General features: G+C 44.3%; 1 protein-coding gene across 3 annotated transcripts in view; it reads left to right on the forward strand.

Moving 5' to 3' along the window:
• WWC3 (WWC family member 3) overlaps positions 1–22,976 on the forward strand; it is a 110,545-nt gene that overhangs the window by 44,918 nt on the left and 42,651 nt on the right. For 2 of the 3 annotated variants that reach the window (XM_055565111.1, XM_055565113.1), the window contains exons 4-7: positions 408–467; positions 9,989–10,065; positions 11,158–11,237; positions 20,044–20,173. In XM_055565111.1, coding sequence (XP_055421086.1) covers positions 408–467; positions 9,989–10,065; positions 11,158–11,237; positions 20,044–20,173 — 347 coding nt within the window. The remainder of the gene's footprint in view (positions 1–407; positions 468–9,988; positions 10,066–11,157; positions 11,238–20,043; positions 20,174–22,976) is intronic. The other variant, XM_055565112.1, reaches the window with a different exon arrangement.

The following is a 22,976-nucleotide window of genomic DNA, read 5'->3' on the forward strand; positions in this document are numbered from 1 at the left end:
TGATGTTCTCCAAAGGGAACCTCTCTGAGTTTCAGAGCCTGCCAAGCTTGGGCTCCTGTTGTTAGGACTCAGGAGATGCACAGGAACAGAAGGAATCACTCAGAAGCCAAAGCCTCTGGTTTCTGACCCATTCAGTCACTGCCTGAGCCAGTCCATTCTCGACAGAGTTGTCACACTTAACCGCCCACTGAAGATGTGCGTGGCTGTGACTCATCCAGTGGCAGTGAGCTTGGGGAGAGTGTATGAAGTTGGTACCACTAGATTTTATCTTATAAAAACCTAAATCTGATTGAGACTTGGAGGGACTTACCTGTGACGTGAGTGCCATGTTGCCAGGCTTGTAGCCCTGGTGACACAGCTTTGAACGTTAAAGACATGCTCAAAGCTTTGTTTATCCTGTGTTGCAGGTCAGAATGGAGTTGAGGCGAGGGGGCCAGACATCTTTTTTACTGCAACTGCTGTCGAAGGTGAATAAGCCATACAAGCTGTGGAGAAGAGAGCGGTGAGGGTGGAGTTTGCCCCCTGTAGCAGGAATTTAGGTAGCTGTGTTTCTATGTACCATGAAAGATTGCAGGCTCAGGTATGATGGTGTGTAGTTTCCAGGCTGCTTCATCTCTTGCCCTTCACCTCTTGGTATGTACTAGGTTTTTTCTTGTTTGTTTGTTTGTTTTACTGTCCATCAGAATGTGATGGGTCAGCTCCATGCTAGTTTTTAGGAAAAGCTGGTTTCTTCTTAATTTTCTTTATTTGTCATCTTTTTCTCTGATTTTGGTATCAGGATAATATTGACCTCCCAGAATGAACTGGGATACGTTTCCTCCTCCCCAGTTTTTGGAAAGTTTGTGTGGGATTGGTATTGATACTTAATTCATTGGCAGGCAAATTCTTTACCACTGAGCCACCTGGGAAGCCCAGTGTTGATACTTTCTTAACCGTTTAATAGAATTCACCCGAAAAGCCATCTGTTTCTTTGTAGGAATGTTTGTAACTATAAATTCATTACCTTTAATAGACATGGGCCTGTTCAGGTTTTCCTGTTTCTTCTTGAGTCAGTTTTGATGTTTGTGTGCTTCAAGGAATTTGTCTCTTTCATCTAATCCAAAAATCAGTAAGCTTTTCTGTAAAGGATCAGATAGTGAGTATTTTAGGCACCATAGGTCATATGGTCTCAGGTGCAACCACCAAACCCTGTTGTTACACTGCAAAAGCAGCCAGACATGACATGTAAATGACGTGTGTGGTTTGTTCTGATAAAAAGTATAAAAATAAGAAACAAGCTGAATTTGGCCTACAGGGAATCTGCTGACCGCTGATCAAGCTGTCAAGTTTTTGAAGTTTTCATAGAATTCCCATGTGATTCTTTCAATGTCTAGACTCTGAGCTAGTGTCCTCTCTTATTTGTGATAATAATAATTTGTGCTTTATTTTCTTAATCAGTGTAGCTCAACCTTTATCGATTTTATGTAGCATTACAGCAAACTGGATTTTGGTTTTCTGTTTTCTTCCCCTATTTTTATCGTTTTTTATTTTTTTTTTTTTTATTGATTTGTTCTCTTTAGTTTTTCCTTCATTCTGCTTAGTTTGGCTTTAATTTCTTTTTCTGCCTTCCTAAAGTGGGAGCTTAGAGCATTGATTTCAGACCTCTCGTTTTCTCACATAGCCTCTAAAGGTATAAATTCTCCTCTAAGTACTACTTTAACTGCATCCTACAAATTTTGGTTCATGTTTTATGAACCAAATATTCATACTATTTTCTCATTTTCTTTGTGATTTCTCTTTTGACCCATGGATTGTTTTAAAAGTAAGCTATTGGAACTTTTTAAATGTGTGATGTTGTTGATTTCTAATTTGATTGTGGTCAGAGACTAGACTATGTAAGATTTCAGTTTTTGACGTCTATTGAGATAACTTTATGGCTCAGCATATGGTCTCTTTTAAATGATCTCGTGGAATTGTGCCTCCAGGTTGCATTTGGCTGAAGCAGTGGCTTAGAACTGTTTCTGAGAGTATAGTTAGTGATTCTAAACCTTTCCAAAAGTTGCTTGGTAGAAGTAGGTTGGGCCATATAAAACTGTCACTTTTGTAGCTTAAAAAGGGCCAGTTATTGTCAGTTTCATATGATTCAACATAATAGAGTGTTTCTTCCCAGGCAACTGGTCAGGTTTGGTTAGGTCTCCAAAGAGACTTGCCCATCAGTCTTGCTAAGAATTGAATGGAAAAAGAACATAACAGAAGAACCTGGTAAGAAGTTTCTTGCCAGCAATTGAAAGGAAAAATTAGATGACGAGAAGGTATGTCGGACTTCCCTGGTGGTACAATGGATAAGAATCCACCTGCTAATGCAGGGGATACAAGTTCCATTCCTGGTCCAAGAACATTCCACATGCCGCAGGGCAACTAAGCCCATGCGCCCTACAGCCCGTGTTTCATCACAAGAGAAGTCACCGCAGTGAGAAGCCTGCGCACCTCAAGGAAGAGCAGCCCCCGCTCTCTGCAATGACAGAAAGCCGATATGCAGCACCGAAGGCCAAGCACAACCTAAAATAAATAAATAATTTAAAGTGAGAGAGGAGGTATGTCTATGTACTGGTTACTGTAATGGTGTAGCCAGGACTTCAGTTGCAGACCATGTGGGGACTCAGGACTGGAACCCTTGATGCAAATATAGGAAGACCTAGTTGCAGCCTATGGGATTCCACACCCAGCTGGAGGGGAAGACTCCCGGAGCGTCGCGGAGCCTAGAGCATAAAAACATCCAGGACTTGTAGTCCTCTGGAGTTGAGACATCCCTCAGCATCAGTTTTTGTATTTCCATGGACTTTTCCCTCCCCAGACATTTGGGGAAATAGGGAGATACAGGTAATTTCATTCTTCCCGTGCCCTGTAAAATTTTATCAATGCCCAGTAAAAAAGTAGCAGTCCACATGCTGTCTTTAAAGTCGTGTATGAAGAAACATTGAGTCAAGGAAGGTGATGACTCTGTGGTGTTGATTTGAGATCCTGAGACTCCACCTCCCAACCCACAAGAGGTGACTGCATAGACTCCATCTCTGCCTCTACTCATGTAGTAGAGGAGGCCAGGTGGGGCCTCCCTATTTTCATGAAGGGCTGGAAATGCCAGTGGCTCTTCCTAGAGCCTGTCTCCTCAGGGAGAAAAACTGTGAATGGAATCTAGGAATTAATCCAAGCATTTTATCAAGTAGCTGCTGTTCCTGGGTTTTCACCAAGCTCCTTCAATTTGCCATTTAACCTGAACTCCATTGAGGCTACTTCTGTTACATATGACTCAGACAAACTATTTCTGGCCACAGGCTCAAGTTCAAGACAGTCATTCTGGTGGCTTGTGCTATAACAGCCCAGACCTCTGTAAGGTCTGGGCCCATGTCAGGAGCTGTTGGTGGCAGGATCCGTGGCATACCTGGGCCCCTGTTGGCCACCCAACAGGTCTCACATAGCCCAGATCACTCACATTGTTAATCATCCAAAGCAGGGAGGTGTCTCTTTGCTTAGGTACTGGCAGCAGAAGGACCTTGGGACTTAGCGCCCGTAACGTCCTTCATTGGAAGTGACTCAAACTAAAGGAACCATCATTGAATGGCCTAGTGTTTTCCTCAATTGTGACTGCAACATCATGAAGCATTGTAACATGGTGATGTTACTTTCCTTGTATACACAAGAAAAAATATTCAGTAGACTGATCTTCTTGAAGGTTACACCTCCAATGAATGGTAGACCTTGGATTTGAGCCCAGATCTTTTGGTGGAGCTAGTTATCAGTGCTGTGTATACTATTTTGGAGACATGGAAGAGTCAGCTTGGAAGAATGGATCATGTGATTTTGAAACAGCCTGCCCTCCCATTGTTCAAGTGACCCGGAAATAAGGACCGACTGTAAACTGACAGGTCGTCTGGCAATTTCACAGCACCTGAAGGGACACGTGACAGGCAGGGTGCTTTTTACTTCTCGATTTCCTCATGGCCCACAGTGGGATAGCCAGACTAGTTGTTTAGTTTTCAACAGAGAGTTCCTTAGCACCTGGTGTTGGGGGGACACAATTTATCTCTCACGGCTGCTTATAGCGGGGAAATGAGGCAATAAAGGTAAACAGCCATTTCTAATATTGGCGCAGAAGGGCATGGGGGAGAGCAAACACTCTCTTCCACAGCCTTCACAGATTTCCCCCTGAGTTATGGAAGTCCACAATAAAACTCTTGTTTGTTGGAGAGGAAAAATTTCACATCAATATTGGGCCATCTGGTGTCTGAGAATATCCAAGCCTTAACCTTTCTTGTCTCTGACCAAAGCAGAGTCTGCTTTGCTGGCTTTGAGCAGACACGTCCCCATGAGACTAGGAGCCCAGCTCAGCTATAGTTCTTTGTGCTCAGGAACTAGCTGACAGGGGCCCTGGTCCTGTGTGATGCTCTATAGAGCCCTGCCATTGAACTTCTCTACCATAGACTCAGTTTCTGAGACACACCAAGTACTTTCTCTGCAGCTCCATCTTGTAGTGTTTTCTCCTACTTTTTTCATTGCAGTATGTTTTTCTGTTTATCTTCTTTTAACACTAAATACATTCGTTATTTCAGAAACTTTTTTTTTTTCATTCTTCCTGAGAAATTGGCCTCCAGCTGCATTCCAATGAAGTATGTGACCATTGCAGGACCTTTTGGAAAGAATTCTTGCTTGGGGTAAATTATAGTCTGAACCACGGGTCAGCAAAGTTTGGCCCACAGGCTGAATCCTAGGCACTCAGGGTGTTGTGTAAATAAGCTTTTATTGGGACCTAGCCAGGTCCATTCACTTAACCATTGTCTGTAGCAGGTACAGGAGCAGAGCTGAGGGACTGAGACAGACAGAGTATGACCCACAAAGCCAGAAATATTTACTATCTGGTTCTTTGCAGAAGAATTGTCACACAGTGGTTCTCAACTGTGGCTGCACTGGAGGAAGCTCTTGAAGGGCTTTTAAAACATCTTACAGCCTGGTCCCTACTCCCACCCCCTAGACATTTGGATTTAATTGGCCTTGACTGGGGCCAGACACTTTAAAAAAAAAAAAAAAAAGCTTCCCAGGGGATTCCCAGAGTTGAGATCCACTGATCATGACTCTTTCTTCCAGTGGCAGGAGTATGACTTGTTTGTTCCCCAGGCTCCTGGGATCTCCCAGAATCCTCCAGCAAAAGTCTCTTCAGTGCCTGGGAAAAAAAGTCAGCCTTATCTCCGGTGAGAAAGCGCTGACCTGCCCTGAATTCCTGGCTCAAGCCTGGAGAGGCTTGACCTTATCAGTCCTCAGTTTGGCCTGCATTCTTTCTGAGGCTCCCGGCCCATCCCACAAAGACTATCTGGCCTTCTTTCCCTGGTGAGGGTTTCTCATCTCCTGCCTAGCCTGGGATAAGGGCCACCGTCCACCCGTTCAGCCCTTCATCTTCCTGCTCACGGGCATGTTGGAGCAGGCAGGGGAAAAATGGCTCACGCAGCACCTTCCCAGGTATTAGTTGGCAGGACTCAACCTCAAAGGCTGTCGCCGAGCTCACATGTCCATCAGATCTCCCAGTCTGCCTGAGAGAGGGAATTCTTGGTTTGGATTCAGTGGCCTCTTGTGTTACTTGTATAAGTTGCCTCTGAGTGGGCTCATTTGATTTTTTTTTTTTTTTTTTTGTCCCTTTGCTTATGGTGCCTTTAAGAAAGAGGTCGTGCCCTCTTCATTTGGCCTCGCCTGATTATAGTCACGTCTTGGTCGGCTCTGGTAATTACTGCCTGTCAGCACGGCAGCTGTCCAGGCTTGCTGTCCTTTGTGCCCGAGTACTCCTAGGCTCCCTCGAGCAGGTGCCTGCGGTGCTGACTCCTGGAGGTGCGCACCTGGTCTGAAGGCATAGTCTGCTCACAGGATGTCTTTGGACAAGGACTACCCTCTTTGAAAAGCGTGGCCTCCGCCTGGGGCGATCTTGGGTTCTCATGATCCAGAGATGTAAGAGGAGATGGAGACAGACACAGATGGACGCATGGACGGACACATTTCCCCCTTTTAATAGCCCATGAAATCGAAATCTGAAGTAATGACTGGGGTCTGCAGCATTCAGAGCGCTAAACACACAGACTGAGTTCACTTCTTGGGCACTGGGGAGCCGGAGGCCCATTTCTTCTTCCGTTGGAAAAGCTAATCTGACCCCCAGGATCCCACGTTCTAGACAGAAGTCCCTCTTTGACTGATGGCATGATGTAGATCAAATCATTGCCCACTCAGCCTTCGTCTATAAAAGTAGGGAGACATACTCGTCATCTCTCACAAGAGGCAGTGCTCTGTGACAACCTGGACTGATGGGGTGGGGAGGGAGGTTCAGGAGGGAGGGGACATATGTATGCCTGTGGCCAGTTCATGTTGATGTATGGTAAAAACCATGACAATATTGTAAATATTTTTCAATTTAAAAAATACGTATATTTAAAGAAAAGAAAGGTGCAATAGGAAAAAAAAAAAAAAGAATAAAATTCTCATTCCAAAGGGGGAAAAAAAAGAATTTCTGAGAATAGATGAAATTAATATGAAAGTTACATTGTTGTAGCCAGGTATAGTAATTTACACTGTGGAGGTAAATTTACACTGCTAAGCCTTAACCTTCTTATATCATCCAAAGCAGTGCTTTATGCCTGCACAGCCTCCTGAAACTGGTTAATAGTTCTGCCCACTCAGACTCTTCAAATGAGAAGGGAGCTTCAAAGGTGAAACTCTGGTATTTATCCTAAATCTTGAGATTGGAAACGTGTCTCAGCAGAGAGATGTTTCTTTTTCTCAGTGTTGTGGTGTACATGCCATTAAAGGGCTTCCCGGGTGATTCAGGAGTAAAGAACTTGCCTGCCAATGCAGGAGACACAGGTTCTATCCCTGGGTCAGGAGGATCCCCTGGAGAAGGAAATGGCAACCCACTTCAGTATTTTTGCTGGGAAATCCCATGGGCAGAGGAGCCTGGCAGGCTACAGTCCATCGAGTCACAAAGAGTTAGACACGACTTAGTGACTAAATAACACGCCATTAAAAATGGGATCCAGAGTTTTGAGCTTTTCCCTGGATTCTGCAATGGCTTCCATTAGACTTACTGGCAAACTTCAGGAACTGAGAATTTGTCTTTAAACTTTTGAGTTATATTATTAAAAGTTACACCAGTGTTTGTCACTCTCCTTAGCATGTTAAGATACAATGTACTAACTGTCTTAGGTACTTGAGTTGCCTTTTCCCTCATCCCAGCCCTGGATTTGTATAGTTTTAGAGACCATAGCAAAAGTAACATGAATGGTATCCATAAGTAAAACCTTTCATCATTTAGGATTGTTTCATCTATAAGTAACAGAAAAGACTAACACCCCTGGGCCTGAACAGTAAGGCCATCCATTGTGACCTAGCAGTGTCCAAGGTGGGGGTGGCCTCCCCATTGGTGGACTCGGGAGCTCAATGATGTCATAGTACGTCAGGATCCCCTCTAGGACTGGCCCAGGCTGAGTGTCCTGGGGGAGAGACAGATGCCTGAGAGCCTTAGGACTCTTAGCTATGCGGGAGAACTGGGCGGCAGGTTGCCATGTGTCTATCCATCTGTACCCATCACTCCTGCCGTGTGTATGTACTTCAAGTCTCTTTACTAATTTACCCTATGAAATTGCAGACAGAGTTTGGCATTGTCTTCCTTGCCTACAAGGCGACAAGTGGACACATGTGGAAGGAGTCAGGAAGCCCTTGGCTCATTCGCTTGTTATCTGGTCCCCAGTGGAAGTCCCTTCCATTCAGGCCTGGGAAACTTACGTCCCAGGAGTTAAATGTGGAGATTTTGTAGAAATGATTTTTGTCTCTTTAAGATCATTGTTTGAAGTGTTCCTTTCCTTACTGGTCTTAAATAAGACCAAAAAGTCAGGCAAAATGGAGGTTCTCGGATGACGTTCTTCATCTAAGAAAGAATTCTGTTTTAAAAACATTTTACTGTTTTGAGGAGATTAGAATTCTAAATATAAGAACATTTGAGGTAAAGTTGACAAATACTTAGCTCCTCCAGGTATTTATTTCCAGTAGATTCTAGTAATTTGACATTCTGACTGATGGGGACTTCAATAGTAGACATTCCATAGAACTGGTTTTTTTGTTTGTTTTTTTAAGGAGACGTCTGGAGAGCTCAAATTAACTTGGGATGTGGTTCTATTTGAGGATATTAAATAATCTTGCCATTTAAATCACTTGATGGCCTTGAGCCATCTTCTCTAGTATTAAATCAGGACATGATTATAAGCTAGTTTCTAGATGTTGGCATCTAAGTTACCTGAATGACAGTCTTTTCTACCCAGATCAAAGGAGTTAAAGAATGGATGCTGACATGGAACTGTACTCATTGTCCTGTGGCAGCCTGGATGGGAGGGGGATTTAGGGGAGAATGGATACATGCATATGTATGGCTGAGTCGCTCTGCTGTGCCCCTGAAACTATCACAACACTGTTAATCAGCTATATCCCAAAACAAAATAAAAAGTTTAAAGTTTCTTTTTTTAAAAAAGAATGGATGGTGGCCTTGCAGATGGCTCTTATGAGCAGGTGAAACTAATGAAAATGACCCAGAGGCAGATTCCATCAATGTGCGGTGACTCTCAGATCAAAGAGGAACCTACACAGCTCAGGGAGGGACAGGAAGCAAGTCACTGCAGCTGCAAGGCCTAAGAGAAAAGAGACAGAAGCATAAAGAGAAAGGGATGCAGAGAAGTGGACCGGGTGATAGAAATTAGAAGTGGCTGCATGCTGCTCCAGCTGCTGAGACAGCAGAGAAGGCTCGACTGACCATGCTCAGCATGCAACTGGGTGGCTGAACGTGTCTCATTCACCCCCAGGTATTGGCCATCTGTAATCACGATGCTGTGTCTGTTACAAGACTTTATTTATTTTTTTTTTAAATTTTACATAATTGTATTAGTTTTGCCAAATATCAAAATGAATCCGCCACAGGTATACATGTGTTCCCCATCCTGAACCCTCCTCCCTCCCCATACCATCCCTCTGGGTCGTCCCAGTGCACCAGCCCCAAGCATCCAGTATCGTGCATCGAACCTGGACTGGCAACTCATTTCATACATGATATTTTACATGTTTCAATGCCATTCTCCCAAATCTTCCCACCTTCTCCCTCTCCCACAGAGTCCATAAGACTGTTCTATAGACCCTGTGTACGAGACAGCAAAAGAGACACTGATGTATAGAACAGTCTTATGTTACAAGACTTTAAATCATATGTGCTGCACTGCTGAAGAAAGCATTTAGCTATGTGATCTGATTTAGCGGAACATCCATCATAAACAAACTGCTAGAATAAAAGTGTGGGTACTTCACTTCAGCTCATGGGGAGCCAACACTATGAACACTCAAGCCTGCCACATACTGGCATGTGACTAGGAAGTAGTCTTTTTCATTTTTTACAAATCTTTAGGTTTTTTTTCCTTTTCTATGTCAAAAATCATTCATGTGGAAGCTATAGATATGAAGAGAGTAAATATAAAATCTTTTGGAATGAGACCATGGAGAAGAACAGTCAGCTTCTGAGTTCTGTCCTTCCAGTGACTTCCATGGTGTGTACATTTTAAAAGGAAGTAAAAGTGGTTTCATACTATATGTACTGTTTTCATCGTAAAGAATAGTTTTCTATACCATAACCATGCCTCCCCCATCCCCACCTCCTGTGTATATGTGGTTTGTAAACCTGATAGTTTTGCAGTTGAAGTAAACAGAGTTTTGATTTACCTATAGCTATATATTTTATTATGTAGAATCAAGTAGAAGGTAGTCATGTGAAAAATCAAACATCAAGGTTCAAGGTGGTGAGATGTACGTTCTTAGGAGCGAGGACCAACTTGGAAATCTGAGACTGGGAATTCATTACTTAATATAGTGATTTAGAAGCTCCTGTTTATGTGTATTTGTTTACTTTAAAGGATCCATTATAAAATTATGTTTTCCTTCTGTTTAGCCTTCTCTGGATATTCAACAAATACAAAGTACGACCCATACCAAATTAAGGCAGAGATAGCAAGTCGTCGGGATAGGGTGAGTAAAATGAATATTTTCGTAACTAGAAACCCTGTGTATATTTGTACATAATATCACTTATCATGGTTCATTATATGATGGTCAGTGTGTCTCACACTCATATTTTAGTAAGATTTTCAATTTCATGAATTATTATTATTACATTTGGTTATACTTTCTACTATTTTTTCAGTAGGAGGAGAAAAGCTTCATTTTAAAACCTCAGCCCATCTAACAAAAAAAATCGCCTGTACCCCTCTGTGTTTCAAGGGGCTAGATTCACCCCCCATTTGGAAAGATTTGACAGTGTCAGGGCCCAACCTCAGAGGACTGGATGACTCTCAGCAGGTTTAGCATCTGTCTGCCGTTCTTTCCTGGTGGCTCTATTCCCAGAGAAATTGGCCTGCCATAGTGTTTGACCAGAAGGTTCCAAGGCACCTTCCCAGTGGTGCCCAGTTCTTTAGATACCACCATGTCCCATCCCTCAGCCTTTGTCATGTGTGTCTGGAAGGAGGGATGGGAGACATCTTGGAGCCCAAGCCTCCGGTCCTGGTGTCTCAGTCCCTAAATCAGAGCATCTCTTTGAGTGCCATGGCTCTCATATTCTAGCACACCCATGAAAACACTGGGGGCATCAGTTCAAAATGAAAACTCTAGGCCACCCCTAGTTTTAACACAGGCACGGAGTGAGGCCCAGCACCTGTTTTAAATAAGCACTCTCTGCGACTGAGTTCCAGGTACCTAAAGCCATGCTTTGAGCAATGGCATCTCCTAGGTGGGACTTTAAACGGAAGGGAGGATGGAAAAAAAAAAGCATGACAGAGTTTGCTTATTGCATTATGTCAGTTAATACCTTGAAAAGAAAATCACTGACGATTCCAGGGTTCCCTGTGGGTAGAAAGCTCTTGGGGATCTGGGCCTTGTGTGTCTCAGCCAGCCGGCTTCTTTGCCAGGGCTGTGTGTTAGGCCTGTCGATGGAAGGTCCTGGCAAGAGGGTGACCCAGGGAATTGCAAGCCAATCAGAAATTGAGAGGACAGTGCTAACAACTGTAGAAAAACCATTTTTCACAGCATGCTTTTGGGAAAAAAAAATATGTCATTTGTCTTTAGCTTTCCAGATTAAAACGAGAGCTGACCCAGATGAAGCAAGAACTGCAGTACAAAGAGAAGGGAGTGGAGACCCTGCAAGAGTGAGTGGCCTGTGGTGATGGGGGGAGCATTTCCCTGCAGTTTCCTGTTGTGCTGACCTCTTATATGCTGGGACGTGTGTCTTAAAGCTTCTTGGGTGTTCACCTTTCTGCTTTTATTTATGCTCGTTATGTACCAGTCATAAGCATCAGATCTCTTTTCCTTGAAGATATCTTGTTCTTGTTTCCTTGGGAAGCAAGATCTTTATTGGAATATTTGTGCACATTCTTGATAGCTAACTGTCTAAAACACACAAGGCTATTTCCATTTAAATTCCTTTTTTTTTTTTAATTTTATTTTATTTTTAAACTTTACATAACTGTATTAGTTTTGCCAAATATCAAAATGAATCCGCCACAGGTATACTGTTTGACTAGTTTTAGTCTCTTCAATGTTTTAGTTCTAAAATTTAAATTAATTAAAACTAAATAAAGTTAAACTGTTAGTCCCCAGTCTCAGTAGCCACATCTGAAATGCTCAGTAGTCATGTGTGTCTAGTGCAAATCTTCTCCACCTCAGTGCTCATGACTTTTTGGGCCAGATAGCCGTCTGTGGTGGGAGCTCTCCAGTGCACTATAAGATGGTTAACAGCATCCGTGGCCTTGACCTCCTATGTGCCGGTCGCAGCCTCTCACCCAGTTGTGACAGCCAAAAACGTCTCCACATATTGCCAAGTGTTTCCTAGAGGGCACGTGTGTCCCACATGGAGGACCACTAAGCTAGTGGCCCCTGCATTGGGCAGCACAGATAATAGGCTATTTACATCCTCACAGATGGGTGATCCCCTGGAGAAGGAAATGGCAACCCACTCCAGTATTCTTGCCTGGAGAATCCCATGGACAGAGGAGCCTGGTGGGCTACAGTCCATGGGGTCACAAAGAGTCAGACATGACAGAGCGACTTATATATCTACACAGAACATTCTGTCGGATGGCCTGATCTATAGGTCATCCTCCTGTTGACATCTTTACAATTAGAACTCTGTCCCTACTGAGAGTTCGGAGATTTTAAAGTTCTTAATATTTGCGAATTCAATTACGTGAGCAAATTAAGTGAACAATAGTTACTGTGTCAATGGTGGTATTGGTGGTCTGAAAGAATTCGTTTTCTCTAGAAGGGGTTTTGCATGCCTGTTGGTTCTAAGTCTGTTTCCTTTTGATTCAGATCCTGGTTTCACTTGCTGAACTTGGGCATGTGCTTCACACCTTCTATGCCGACTCTTCTCTTGCGGTTGTCTGAGTTCGACTGCTCTGACAAGATACTTTAGACTGAGTGACTTAAAGAGCAGACATTGACTTCTGATGGTTCCAGAGGCCAGAACTCCAAGGTCAAGGCACTGGAAATCCATTATGAGCCTTTTGACTGTGTCTTGACATGGTGGTGTTGTTTGGTGGGGGGCTCTGGTCTCTGGTGTCTCTTTCTTTAAGGACAGTGGTCCCTTCATGGGGCCCCACCCTCATGACTTCATCTAAATCTAATAACCCCCTAAAGGACCCATTTCCAAACAGCATCCCATTGGGGATTGGGATTCACCTCAAGAATTTGGGGGGACGTGAACATTCAGTCCATAGCAGTGACCATTGGGCTAAATTGTCCGAGGACAGCAACAATGCCTGCTGCACAGTCAGCCTTCAGCAAATGACGGGAATCCATGTGGCTACAATTCCTGGTACACAGGGGCAGTGTGCTACTCTCTTGGCATCCTGTGTGTAGATGCAGTGACCGCGTGTCAGATGTATCATTCTTTATAAGGAGGGAACATGGAATGTGAGTGTTTGCCAAAGGTGATGACCTCAGCCTCACATAAAGGGTAATCAAACCCTGTTGTTCAGCATGAGGTAGAGATTCACTTTCTTACTCACCCAGGATTGCTTTGGCTGACGACTTTTTTGTCCGCTTCTTTATTGAGGACGTATTATAGACACCAGGGGAGACACCATACAAAGGTGAGCTGGGTCCTGCTTGGAGGGCTTGGCTCTTCTGGCTCTGAGACACTGCCATGCCCCCTGCAGGTCCCCTCTGAGGTGGGATTTGGCCACGTGCTTAGCATGAGCTGCAGGCTTTTAACCTTGCAGTCAGCTTTTTGCTTTCTCTGCCACTACCTGCAGCAGTGTGTGTGTGTTTGCGTGTGCATGTGTGCAAGAAAACCCCTTCTCCTTGGCATTGCTAGGAAGTAACTTCATCTCTCGTAGGCAGTCATTCTTTAAAAAAATATTTACTAATCTTTGGCTGTGCTGTCTTTGTTGCTGCGAGGGCTAACTCTCTAGTTGAGGTGTGTGGGCTTCTCATTGTGGTGGCTTCTCTTGTGGAGCATGGGCTCTCAGCATGTGAGCTTCAGTAGTTGTAGCCCCCGGACGCTGGAGCACAGGCTCAGTAGCTGTGGCTCAGCTGTTCGCATGGCATGCGGGATCTTCCCAGACCAGGGATCAAAACTGTGTCTCCTGCGTTGGCAGGCAGATTCTTTACTTACCTGTGAGCCACCAGGAAAAACCTCAGCATCATTTTAAGACTGGAAAAAGGTGGCCTCAGTTTCTCCAGGTTTATGGGACGGGAAGCAGAAGCCGGTACAGGAAGTTGTCAGTTTACACCTGCAGCCAGAGCGGAGTATGAGCCTGCAGAGAGAATGCCAATGCTGTTGATCCTCTTTCTGCTTTCCTTTGCAAGCCCCCTTGTGTGGGGTCAGCAATGGTAAACATGACCCCTGCCAAGGGGATGGTCCCCACTCTGTGGCAGAGCCTATGGGAATGCCCACCTTCCCCCATGCAGGCTGAGGGTGGCCTGAAGGAAAGCTCTGGACCTGGACTTGGTCTTGGGGTGTCCCAGCCGAGCTTTCCAAATGAAACTGCCTCTCGAAGCAGCTTCTGGTTGGCTGCTGTGTTGTCATTGCGCACGATCACTCTATGCTATGACATGACGTCTCAGGAAGGAGAGAAAACAGGAGTGCTTGTGCCATGCTTATTTGTTAATACAGTGTTGTGCTGGTGAAAAAGTGGCCTCACACCTTCCTCTGAGTTACACAGGCCATGTATAAGATGAAAATGGCCTCTTTATTTTTCTGGTATTGAAGACTGGCTCTTGTGTTTGGATCACATCATGTGGATTGGTATGCTTTATTGAGAAATTGGGAAAACCTCGGGTAAGCATCGATAATGTGATTACCCCACCCCTACTGCAAAATCCTGACTCTGAACACAGATAATACATGCACTGTTGTATATCAATGGGCTTCTCAGATTTTATTACCAACCTCGACTTAAGGCAGAAACCCTAGATTTCCCTCCAGAAAAGTTTCTGCTGTTCTTGCTTCCCAGAATATCCCATGTATTTTTTTCCAGGGCACCTCACTGAGAGTTTGGCGACTCACAACATTTTAAACTCAACTTGTTTATCTTGGTGAACTTTCCTGGCTAGCAAGGAAATCCATCATTACGCTTGGGTCCAAGTGAGGAAAAAAGAGCCTTTTGTATTTTTTTTTTTAAGCCTATGTGCGTTGTTAATTTTTGTAGATGGGAACTGGCCGTGAACACAATCTCTGGGTTAATGATAGAATGTGTGTGTTTGTGTGTGTGTGTGTACTATATATAAACTTTTAATGATGGAAAATGTCAAACATACACAAAAGTCAAGAGAATGGTATAAGAGAACCTTCCCGTACCTGTCTCCCCACTTCTACAGCTAACTACACAATGGCCAGTCTTGTTTTGTCACACAGCTACAGAGCCTCATTGCCCAAGCTTTTACCACGTTATTGAAGCAAATCCCAGAATCATGTTTAGTCCATAAATGTCTCCTAAAGTTACGGACTCCTTTTGAAAACGTAACTAATACCTGTGCCACTTAGTAGTAATCTCTTCATGTTGTCCATTTCCCAGTGGGTTTTTCCCCACCTCCCTGGTTTGTTTGGGTCCAGGTTCAGACTAGGTCCACACCTAGTGGACCTAGTGGTTATGTGTGGTTAGCATGTCTCTTCATCTGTACCCCCCCCCTTTTTCTTTTTTCCTTTATTTCTTCCTTTTGACAACGTACTTGTTGAAGAAGCTACTCTCCTTGTCCCAAAGAATTGCCCCGATCCTGGATTTTGCTACAGGAATGTGCATTGCATCATTTCACATGCTCCTGTGTCCCCTGCTCTTTATTTATGTAAACTGGTGTCATTAATCCCATAGGTTTGATCTGACTCAAGTTCCATTGCATTTTCTCTTCTTTTGGGGGTTAAATATGGTTTGTAGCTGGTGGTGGTACTTTGATCGGGAGGTACACACTCTCTGGTTGCCTCGTGTATATGTGTGTGTGTGTGTGGGGGGGTGTAAAGATTATAATTGGGGTTTGACACTGGCAGCCTGATAACGTCCATTTATGTGTGTGTGTGTGTGTGTGCACTCAGTCACTCAGTCAGGTCCAACTCTTTGTGACCCCATGAACTGCAGCCCTAATTCTAGGGCACAGGCTAAGTAGTTGTGGCATGTGGGATCTTCCCAGACCAAGGATCAAACCTGTGTCCCTTGCATTAGCAGGTAGACCACTGAGCCACCAGAGAAGCCCCCAGAGCCTTCTTATTAACTGCCCTCCAGCATTTCTTCTCTGCTCCTTACTGTACTATATTGTGTTTGAATAAATCTTATTTCTACCACTGCTGTTCAAATCATAAAAGTAGGCGCTAGCTAGATGTGCCAGTAACCCCCTTCCTGGAGGTGTGTGCTTATCAGCGCCTGGGTCTGTGCTTTGAGCCTTTTAATTGCTTGATGACTGTCTTCCATCTTGGGATGCCATGATGGAGTTAAGCCCATATGTCTCCTTCAGTGACTCAGAGCGACTGCCCTCTGAGGAGCGTTCAGTATCACGGCGAGGCAGTGTTAGATCTTGGAATTAGCATTTTCTCTCTGAGGGGATTTACAGGTTTCAGGAGAGCATGGGCTTGTCTGCAGTCCACACAGGCTTAGAGCAGGATATCCTGTTACCATAGCTCAGAGGCTCCTCAGATAACAGTAAAACCTACAGAAGTGGGGGCGGAAACAAAAAGAGTGTTGTTCCCAGTCGTGGGATGGATCTGGTGTTCCACATGGGACCGACGGCTGATAGAAGCTGCCAGAAGCTCTTTGGGATTCTGATTCGTTCAAGGCCGCCTGCCAGAACCAGTGATGTAACAGGTAGAGTCGTATCAAGACTCCTCCATCTTGGGGGTTATAATATGTGCTATTAACGTGGACGACCTTTCGAGACCTGGCGGCCCTTTCCTCCAAGATGTGGGTCGAAGAATTCGTTTGGTTTGATTTTTGCCAACGCAGTTCTCTTGACGTCTTAAGTTGAACAAGAAACACTGACGCTTGAGGGCAGGGGGAGGTTGACGAGAAATGCCTCAAAGATGCCTTCTCGGCGGTGTGCCATCAGCGTTGGATGCTGCGCCGCCTTTTCTCTGGCTTCCCTGGTGGCTCAGACAGTAAAGAATCTGCCTGCAAAGCGGGAGACCTGGGTTTGAACCCTGGGTTGGGAAGATCCCCTGGAGGAGGGCATGGCAATCCACTCCAGTATTCTTGCCTGGAGAATCCCCATGGACAGAGGAGATTGGTGGGCTACGGTCCATGGGGTCACAAAGAGTCAGATGCGACTGAGTGACTAACACTTTTAACACACTTCTTTTCTAACAGTTTCTTTCAAAGGCAGGATGTAAAGAGTGCCAGTTTGCTTTGGCCTGCCATCTGACTGTGTGGACGGTCCTCAGATTTGACATGGTGTCACTTTGGAGGCTTGAGCTTGAATGTATTGCTAGCCTGGTGACAAGAGGCTGAGTGTGGCATGAAGGGCCTCAGTGTGGACCTCGCTGTGTGACCTTGAGCAAGTCATTCAACCTTCCTGGTTGAATGTTGAGTGAAAAGTAAAGGCTATGTTTTAGAGGGAATTTGAAAACTCCCAAATAAACGAATTTTGCAGATGTGATATAAAAGAGAGTTCCTGTTCTTTGAGAGTTAGGGTTAGATCACAGTTGACAGATGGAAGCGGTTAGAGTTCTGTGGAGTCTGCTTCTTCCCCTTACCAAAGCATACAGACCCTACCCTGGCCACCCTGAGCCAGGAGTGCACCAGCGGGTAGCAAGGGCCATTAGCTGCACCAAGTTTTTCCATGCTGCTTCTGCTGCTGCTAAGGCGCTTCAGTCGTGTCTGACTCTGTGCGACCCCATAGATGGCAGCCCACCAGGCTCCATCCCTGGGATTCTCCAGGTGAGAACACTGGAGTGGGTTGCCGTTTCCTTCTCCAATGCATGGAAGTGAAAAGTGAAAGTGAAGTCGCTCAGTCGTGCCCGACTCTTAGCGACCCCATGGACTGGAGCCCACCAGGCTCCTCCGTCCATGGGATTTTCCAGGCAAGCGTACTGGAGTAGGGTGCCATTGCCTTCTCCAAGTTTTTCCATAGAACAGCTAAAATGGAAAAACTCCAATTTGGACTTGAGAGCTGGGAGATGTGGGTTTGAGTTGTGGGTCTGCCAGATCTTAGCTTGTCCTTTTGGGCCACTTAGTCTCTCTGAGCCTCAATTTTTGCATCACGAAGTCTGGGAAGATTATGCTTATCTCATAAACCTGTTCAGGGGATTAAATGAGGTGAGACATAAAGCATGCAGCAGGACAGTCACCTAATAGGTGTTTGATACTTGAACTATTGTAATATGCTATTTATATACCTATCTAATTTAATCAAACACATACTTATATAATTCGATCAAATAGATACTTGTATAATTTAATCAGGGACTTCCCAGGTAGTAGAGAAGTGGTAAAGAATTCTCCTGCTAGTGAAGGAGATGTAAGAGACATGGGTTCATTCCCTGGGTCGGGAAGATCACCTGAAGGGGGACAGGGCAACCCATTCCAGTATTCTTGCCTGGAGAATCCCATGAACAGGGGAGCCTGGCAGGTGACAGTCCATAGGGTAGCACAGAGTCAGACACAGCTGAATTGACTCAGCATGCATGCATGCATGCATAATTTAATCAAATGCATATAATTTAATCAGATCAAATAGAAAATGTCTCTATAAGGTTATACTTACATAACAGTATCATTTCACGTAATTGCATATTCTATAATAATTCATAACTTTTTAAACAGTTACATTTCAGAGATTCCTAGAACTTTGAGATCATCTTTTCTAAGAGCTTTCACACTTTTTTGTTAAAACATGTGTAATCTTTTCCCCTATCCTTCCCCTCCAATGACATCTTCTATGGAAGCAGACTGTCTGAGATGGAACGAAGGGAAGGGCTTGCTGAAGCAGCAGTGAGGGGCCCCAACTCGTGGGTGGGCTCTCCCTTCAGCGACCCCAGCTCACCAGGCTGGGACAGCCTTGGGACAGAGTGAAAACAGCTGCTCTCGGTCAGTCTTCATTCCTTTCTGAGGTCTCAGAGCTCCTTGGGTGGAGCTAAGGTCAGGGCTGAGGCCTGCCGCCTTGAAGTTGAACTTTTGTTCTTGGGTGGGGGGGTGGTTGGGGGGCTCTGTGGCATCTGCTGGTGAGATGTATTACAGGGTTTGCTGTTCTCTCTCCCTGGTGGGAACTGGGGCCTGTTTTCCTCCAAGCCACCAGCTGATGGTGCCTTGACAGGCTGCTGGCTCTGACCCGGGCTTTACCGATGGCTGCACTTAGGCTCTGTTGCTGCCGAAAGCCGTAAAGAAATCACAACACCCAAGTATGAGCCAGAGCCCACGGGGCTAGCGTCTCACATTGTGGCCTTGACAGAGGCTGTGTGTCTGTACTCTGTGACCATTCGATGAACACTGACTTCTAAGCAGTTGAGAATATCTTGTGTGTTGCATTCGAGTTTCATTTCTCTATAGGTGTGTCGGTGTCAGGTAATGATCCCTTAGCTGTATGTAGTTTTCTTTCTAGAGGAGTCAGTAGACCTGTAGTAGCAAAGGCGTTGGTCATTAACTGTTAAGGAGAAATCACACTTTTCTGGCCTTGGGTTTTCTGTGTTGAAATGATGTCACCCTTTTCTACAGACTTCATCAGCTTATGTCTGTTGTGATTTGTGACATTAAATGAGATATATCGGAGAGCCTTTTATCAGAAGATGGATATCAGGAGACATTATTACATAAATGAGTCTAACTTCTCTCTGCAAGAAAAGTTGAGCCACTTCCTTGGCAGACGTAGTGATGGGAGATGGATGGCCTTTGTGTCTGCCTTGCATCAGAGACTCTTGATTCTCCATAGAACAGCTAAAATGGAAAAACACGTGGCCAGGCCACATTGGGATCCAGGGATAGAATGAAGGAAGAATGAATGGATGTTTGGATGGAATGGGAGTACTAGAGAGGGAGTGATATATTAGAACCAGGATAAAAGAACAAAAGATAGAGGAGCCATATGACTTCCCAAGTTTTGTGCAGGGCATCACTATTGAAACTTCACTACTTTTTGCTGTTTCCCATATATTCTTGTACATAGATTCCATAGGTATGTTTACTGAATAGACATTTTGGACTACTAACTGAGATGCTGGGGCTAAACGAATAAGACATGATCCTGCTCTCAGAGAGGGAAGTCTAAAATCTCTGGAAATGATTAGGAATCTTGCCTGGCACGTCCCTGCCTACAGAAGATGCTCTTGGAGCACAGGGAGACATCCACCACCAGTCTTATCTCCTTGTATTCACCACGAACAAGGAAGGGCTTATGGGATCTTTTTTTTTCCTTTGCCAAAACATTGCTTTTTAGCTGTTCCCCGCCCTTCTATGAAGCTTTTAAGTTCTGGATTATTACTGTTTAATGGGATGTTACACTCTCACATAGAATGACTCTTATTTCTTTTTGAACCAGGATTGATCGCAAGATGTCTAATGCTCATACCAACTACAAACTGGATGAGGCACAGGCTATAATGAGCGAGCTCAGGACCATCAAGAAAGCCATTTACACGGGCGAAAAGGAAAGGCGGGACCTGATGCAAGTAAGAGGCCGGGGAGCTCTTCAGAGCCCGCATCTGTCTCTCTGCCCTCCTGCGTGTCGTTCCTTTATTTATTTATTTCCCTTTTTTAAACATGTTCATAATGCCAGGGTTATCTAACTTTCCTTTATTTAAACATTAAAAAAATATATATGTATTTATATTATATCGTTATTATATAATCATGCAAATTTTAAACACATACATGTTTGTACAATATATATGTATATTTGATATCTTCTATATATGTGTGTGTACGTATATATATATATATATATATATATTTTAAAATGTGCATGTTAGTTTCCTAGGGTTGCCATGACAAAGAACCACATACCAGGTGGCTTAGAACAACAGGAGTTTATTCTCTCCGAGTCTGGAGGACGAGAGTCTGATGTCAAGGTGCGGCAGGGCCACGGTCTGTCTGAAGGCTCTGGGGGAGGTCCTTCCTTGCCTCTTCCAGCCTCTGGGGGCTGCTGGCAGTCCTTGGTGTTCCTCAGCTTATAGATGCATCACTCTAGTCTCTGCCTTTGTGATCACATCTCTGCATATAAATTTTTTCTTCTTATAAGGACACCAATCATTGGATTAGAACCTGTTCTCATCTTAGTTCGATTTCATCTGCAGACTTTTCCTTCCAAATAAGCACGTATTCCCAGGTTCTGGGGGTTAGGACTGAAGCATCTTTTTACAGGACACAATTCAGGCTACAGTAAGGGGTGACACATTTATATCATTTAATAACCAAAGTAATTTTAAAAGTGTATCATAAGAGTCTTGCTGTCACCCCATTTTCTCACCTCCTATAACTACTGTTATGACCTTCTTGTGTGTCCTGCTAGTGTTTATACAGACACGTGATGGTGTGGACACGTGATCAGTTGCCCTCGCAGAAAGCTGGGCCTGTAGCTCTGTACGGCTGCATAGTATTCCACCATGAGGATAGACTTTATACTGTTTTTGTTTTTGTTTTTGTTTTGCCACTTGAACTCCTGTAGCTTCTGTTATTTTTAGAAAAAACTGAGTTTTTGCCAAGGGACGCATGCCAGGCTCTTGCTCCATGCCGGAATGCATTTGATGCTCTCCGTCGTGGCTTTTCTTTCCAGCTCAGTTCACTGAGTCGGCACCTGGCACTAGTAGGCATTTGTCTCAGTTCTGCAGCATGTAAAACACGCAAGGACATGGGAGCAAAGCTCACCTTCTTTGGTCAAGTGCGACAGGTGTGCACATGACCGCCTTGCATGGCGGTGCTTCCTAATGTCGAGGATGTGAGGCTGGAGTGTCCCCAGGGTGCTTGTTCAATTGCAGATTACCAGGCCACACCCCAGATCTCCTAGATTAGACTCTCTGGGGGTGGGATACAGAAATCTGTATTTTCAGATGCCCTGTATTTCCGGGTCATGAGAAGTAAATGACACTCAGTTGCCTCGAGTGGGTTCCCCACCATGGAGGCTGGAGATGGAATTTCTGGAAGACACCTCAGACCCTAGCATCTTCTCTGAGACACTCCAGGGAGACACACAAGCAGTGTCTTCATCTAGTAAAATCAAATAAGTTGTTTTGTCTTTCTTATACAAAGAGAACAGTCTTGGCCCATCCCAAGACACCTTTGTCTAGATCCAGAGGCACCTGCCTGGGGTCTGCTGCACCCGGGCGTCTCATGTCTGCAGTCTTTTAAAAATCTTAAAAAATCTGGTTTCTCTTGAACTTTCACCCGAAGGGGTTCCAGGTACCAGAATTTATACTTACTCTAATCTTTGGCCTACTGACATCCATATAAGATGACTTTGACCCTGTAGAATTATGACTGAAAAAAATTGCTTATAAGAATATGTGAGCATAGTCTAGGAGTTGTTTTCACCTTCTGTGTGGTTTTAAAGATCTCCAGGTAGCATTTCTTTCTGATGGAATTATTTTTTTTTTAATTTTATTTTATTTTTAAACTTTACATAATTGTATTAGTTTTGCCAAATATCAAAATGAATCCGCCACAGGTATACATGGAATTATTTATTGAAGGAACATTTCAGATGGGAATGCTATCTCCCCTCCCCTTTGCTCTACTGAGGTACAGCTGACAAATAAAATTTTAAAAATTTAAGGTGTACGTGCTGATTTGATAGACACATCTATTGTGAAATGATTACCACCATAAAATGAGTTCACACCTCTGTCACCTCACATGGGTACCTTGATTTTTTGTGCTGAGGACTTCTAAGATCTACTCTTAGCAACTTTCAGACCTTCACTCCAGTATTGCTAGCTATACTCACTGTGCTGTGGACCTAAGATCCGGGACTTATTCCTCCTGCTTTCCTGGTGGCTCAGACGGTAAAGAATCCACCTGCCAGTGCAGGAGACGTGAGTTCGATCCCTGGGTCAGGAAGATTCCCTGGAGGAGGGCATGGCAACCCACTCCAGTGTTTTCGCCTGGGAAATCCATGAACAGAGGAGCCTGGTAGGCTACAGTCCATGGGATTACAAAGACATGCAGCTGAGCACATACATACGCACATTCCTCTTAACGCATGGGACTTTGGACCCTTTGACCAGCATCTCTTCATTGCCCTGAGCCCTCCAGTCCCTGTCAGATGCCTTTATACTCCCTATGTTTTTGGCTTTTTTGGAGGGAAGGCTTATTTTTTCTTTAGGAAACACAAAGGTTTAAAAAAAAAAAACAACAGTAAAAACGGTCCCTCATTTGTTCTCTGTATTATTCCCATGCTGCCAGGAGGACTCAGTTGCCATCTGACTTAAATCACTATGAGTTTCATGAAAGGTGCATGTGCTGATCAACATTTCTTTG

The sequence above is a fragment of the Bubalus kerabau genome, chromosome X, assembly GCF_029407905.1.
Source record: "Bubalus kerabau isolate K-KA32 ecotype Philippines breed swamp buffalo chromosome X, PCC_UOA_SB_1v2, whole genome shotgun sequence".
Lineage (NCBI taxonomy): Eukaryota > Metazoa > Chordata > Mammalia > Artiodactyla > Bovidae > Bubalus > Bubalus kerabau.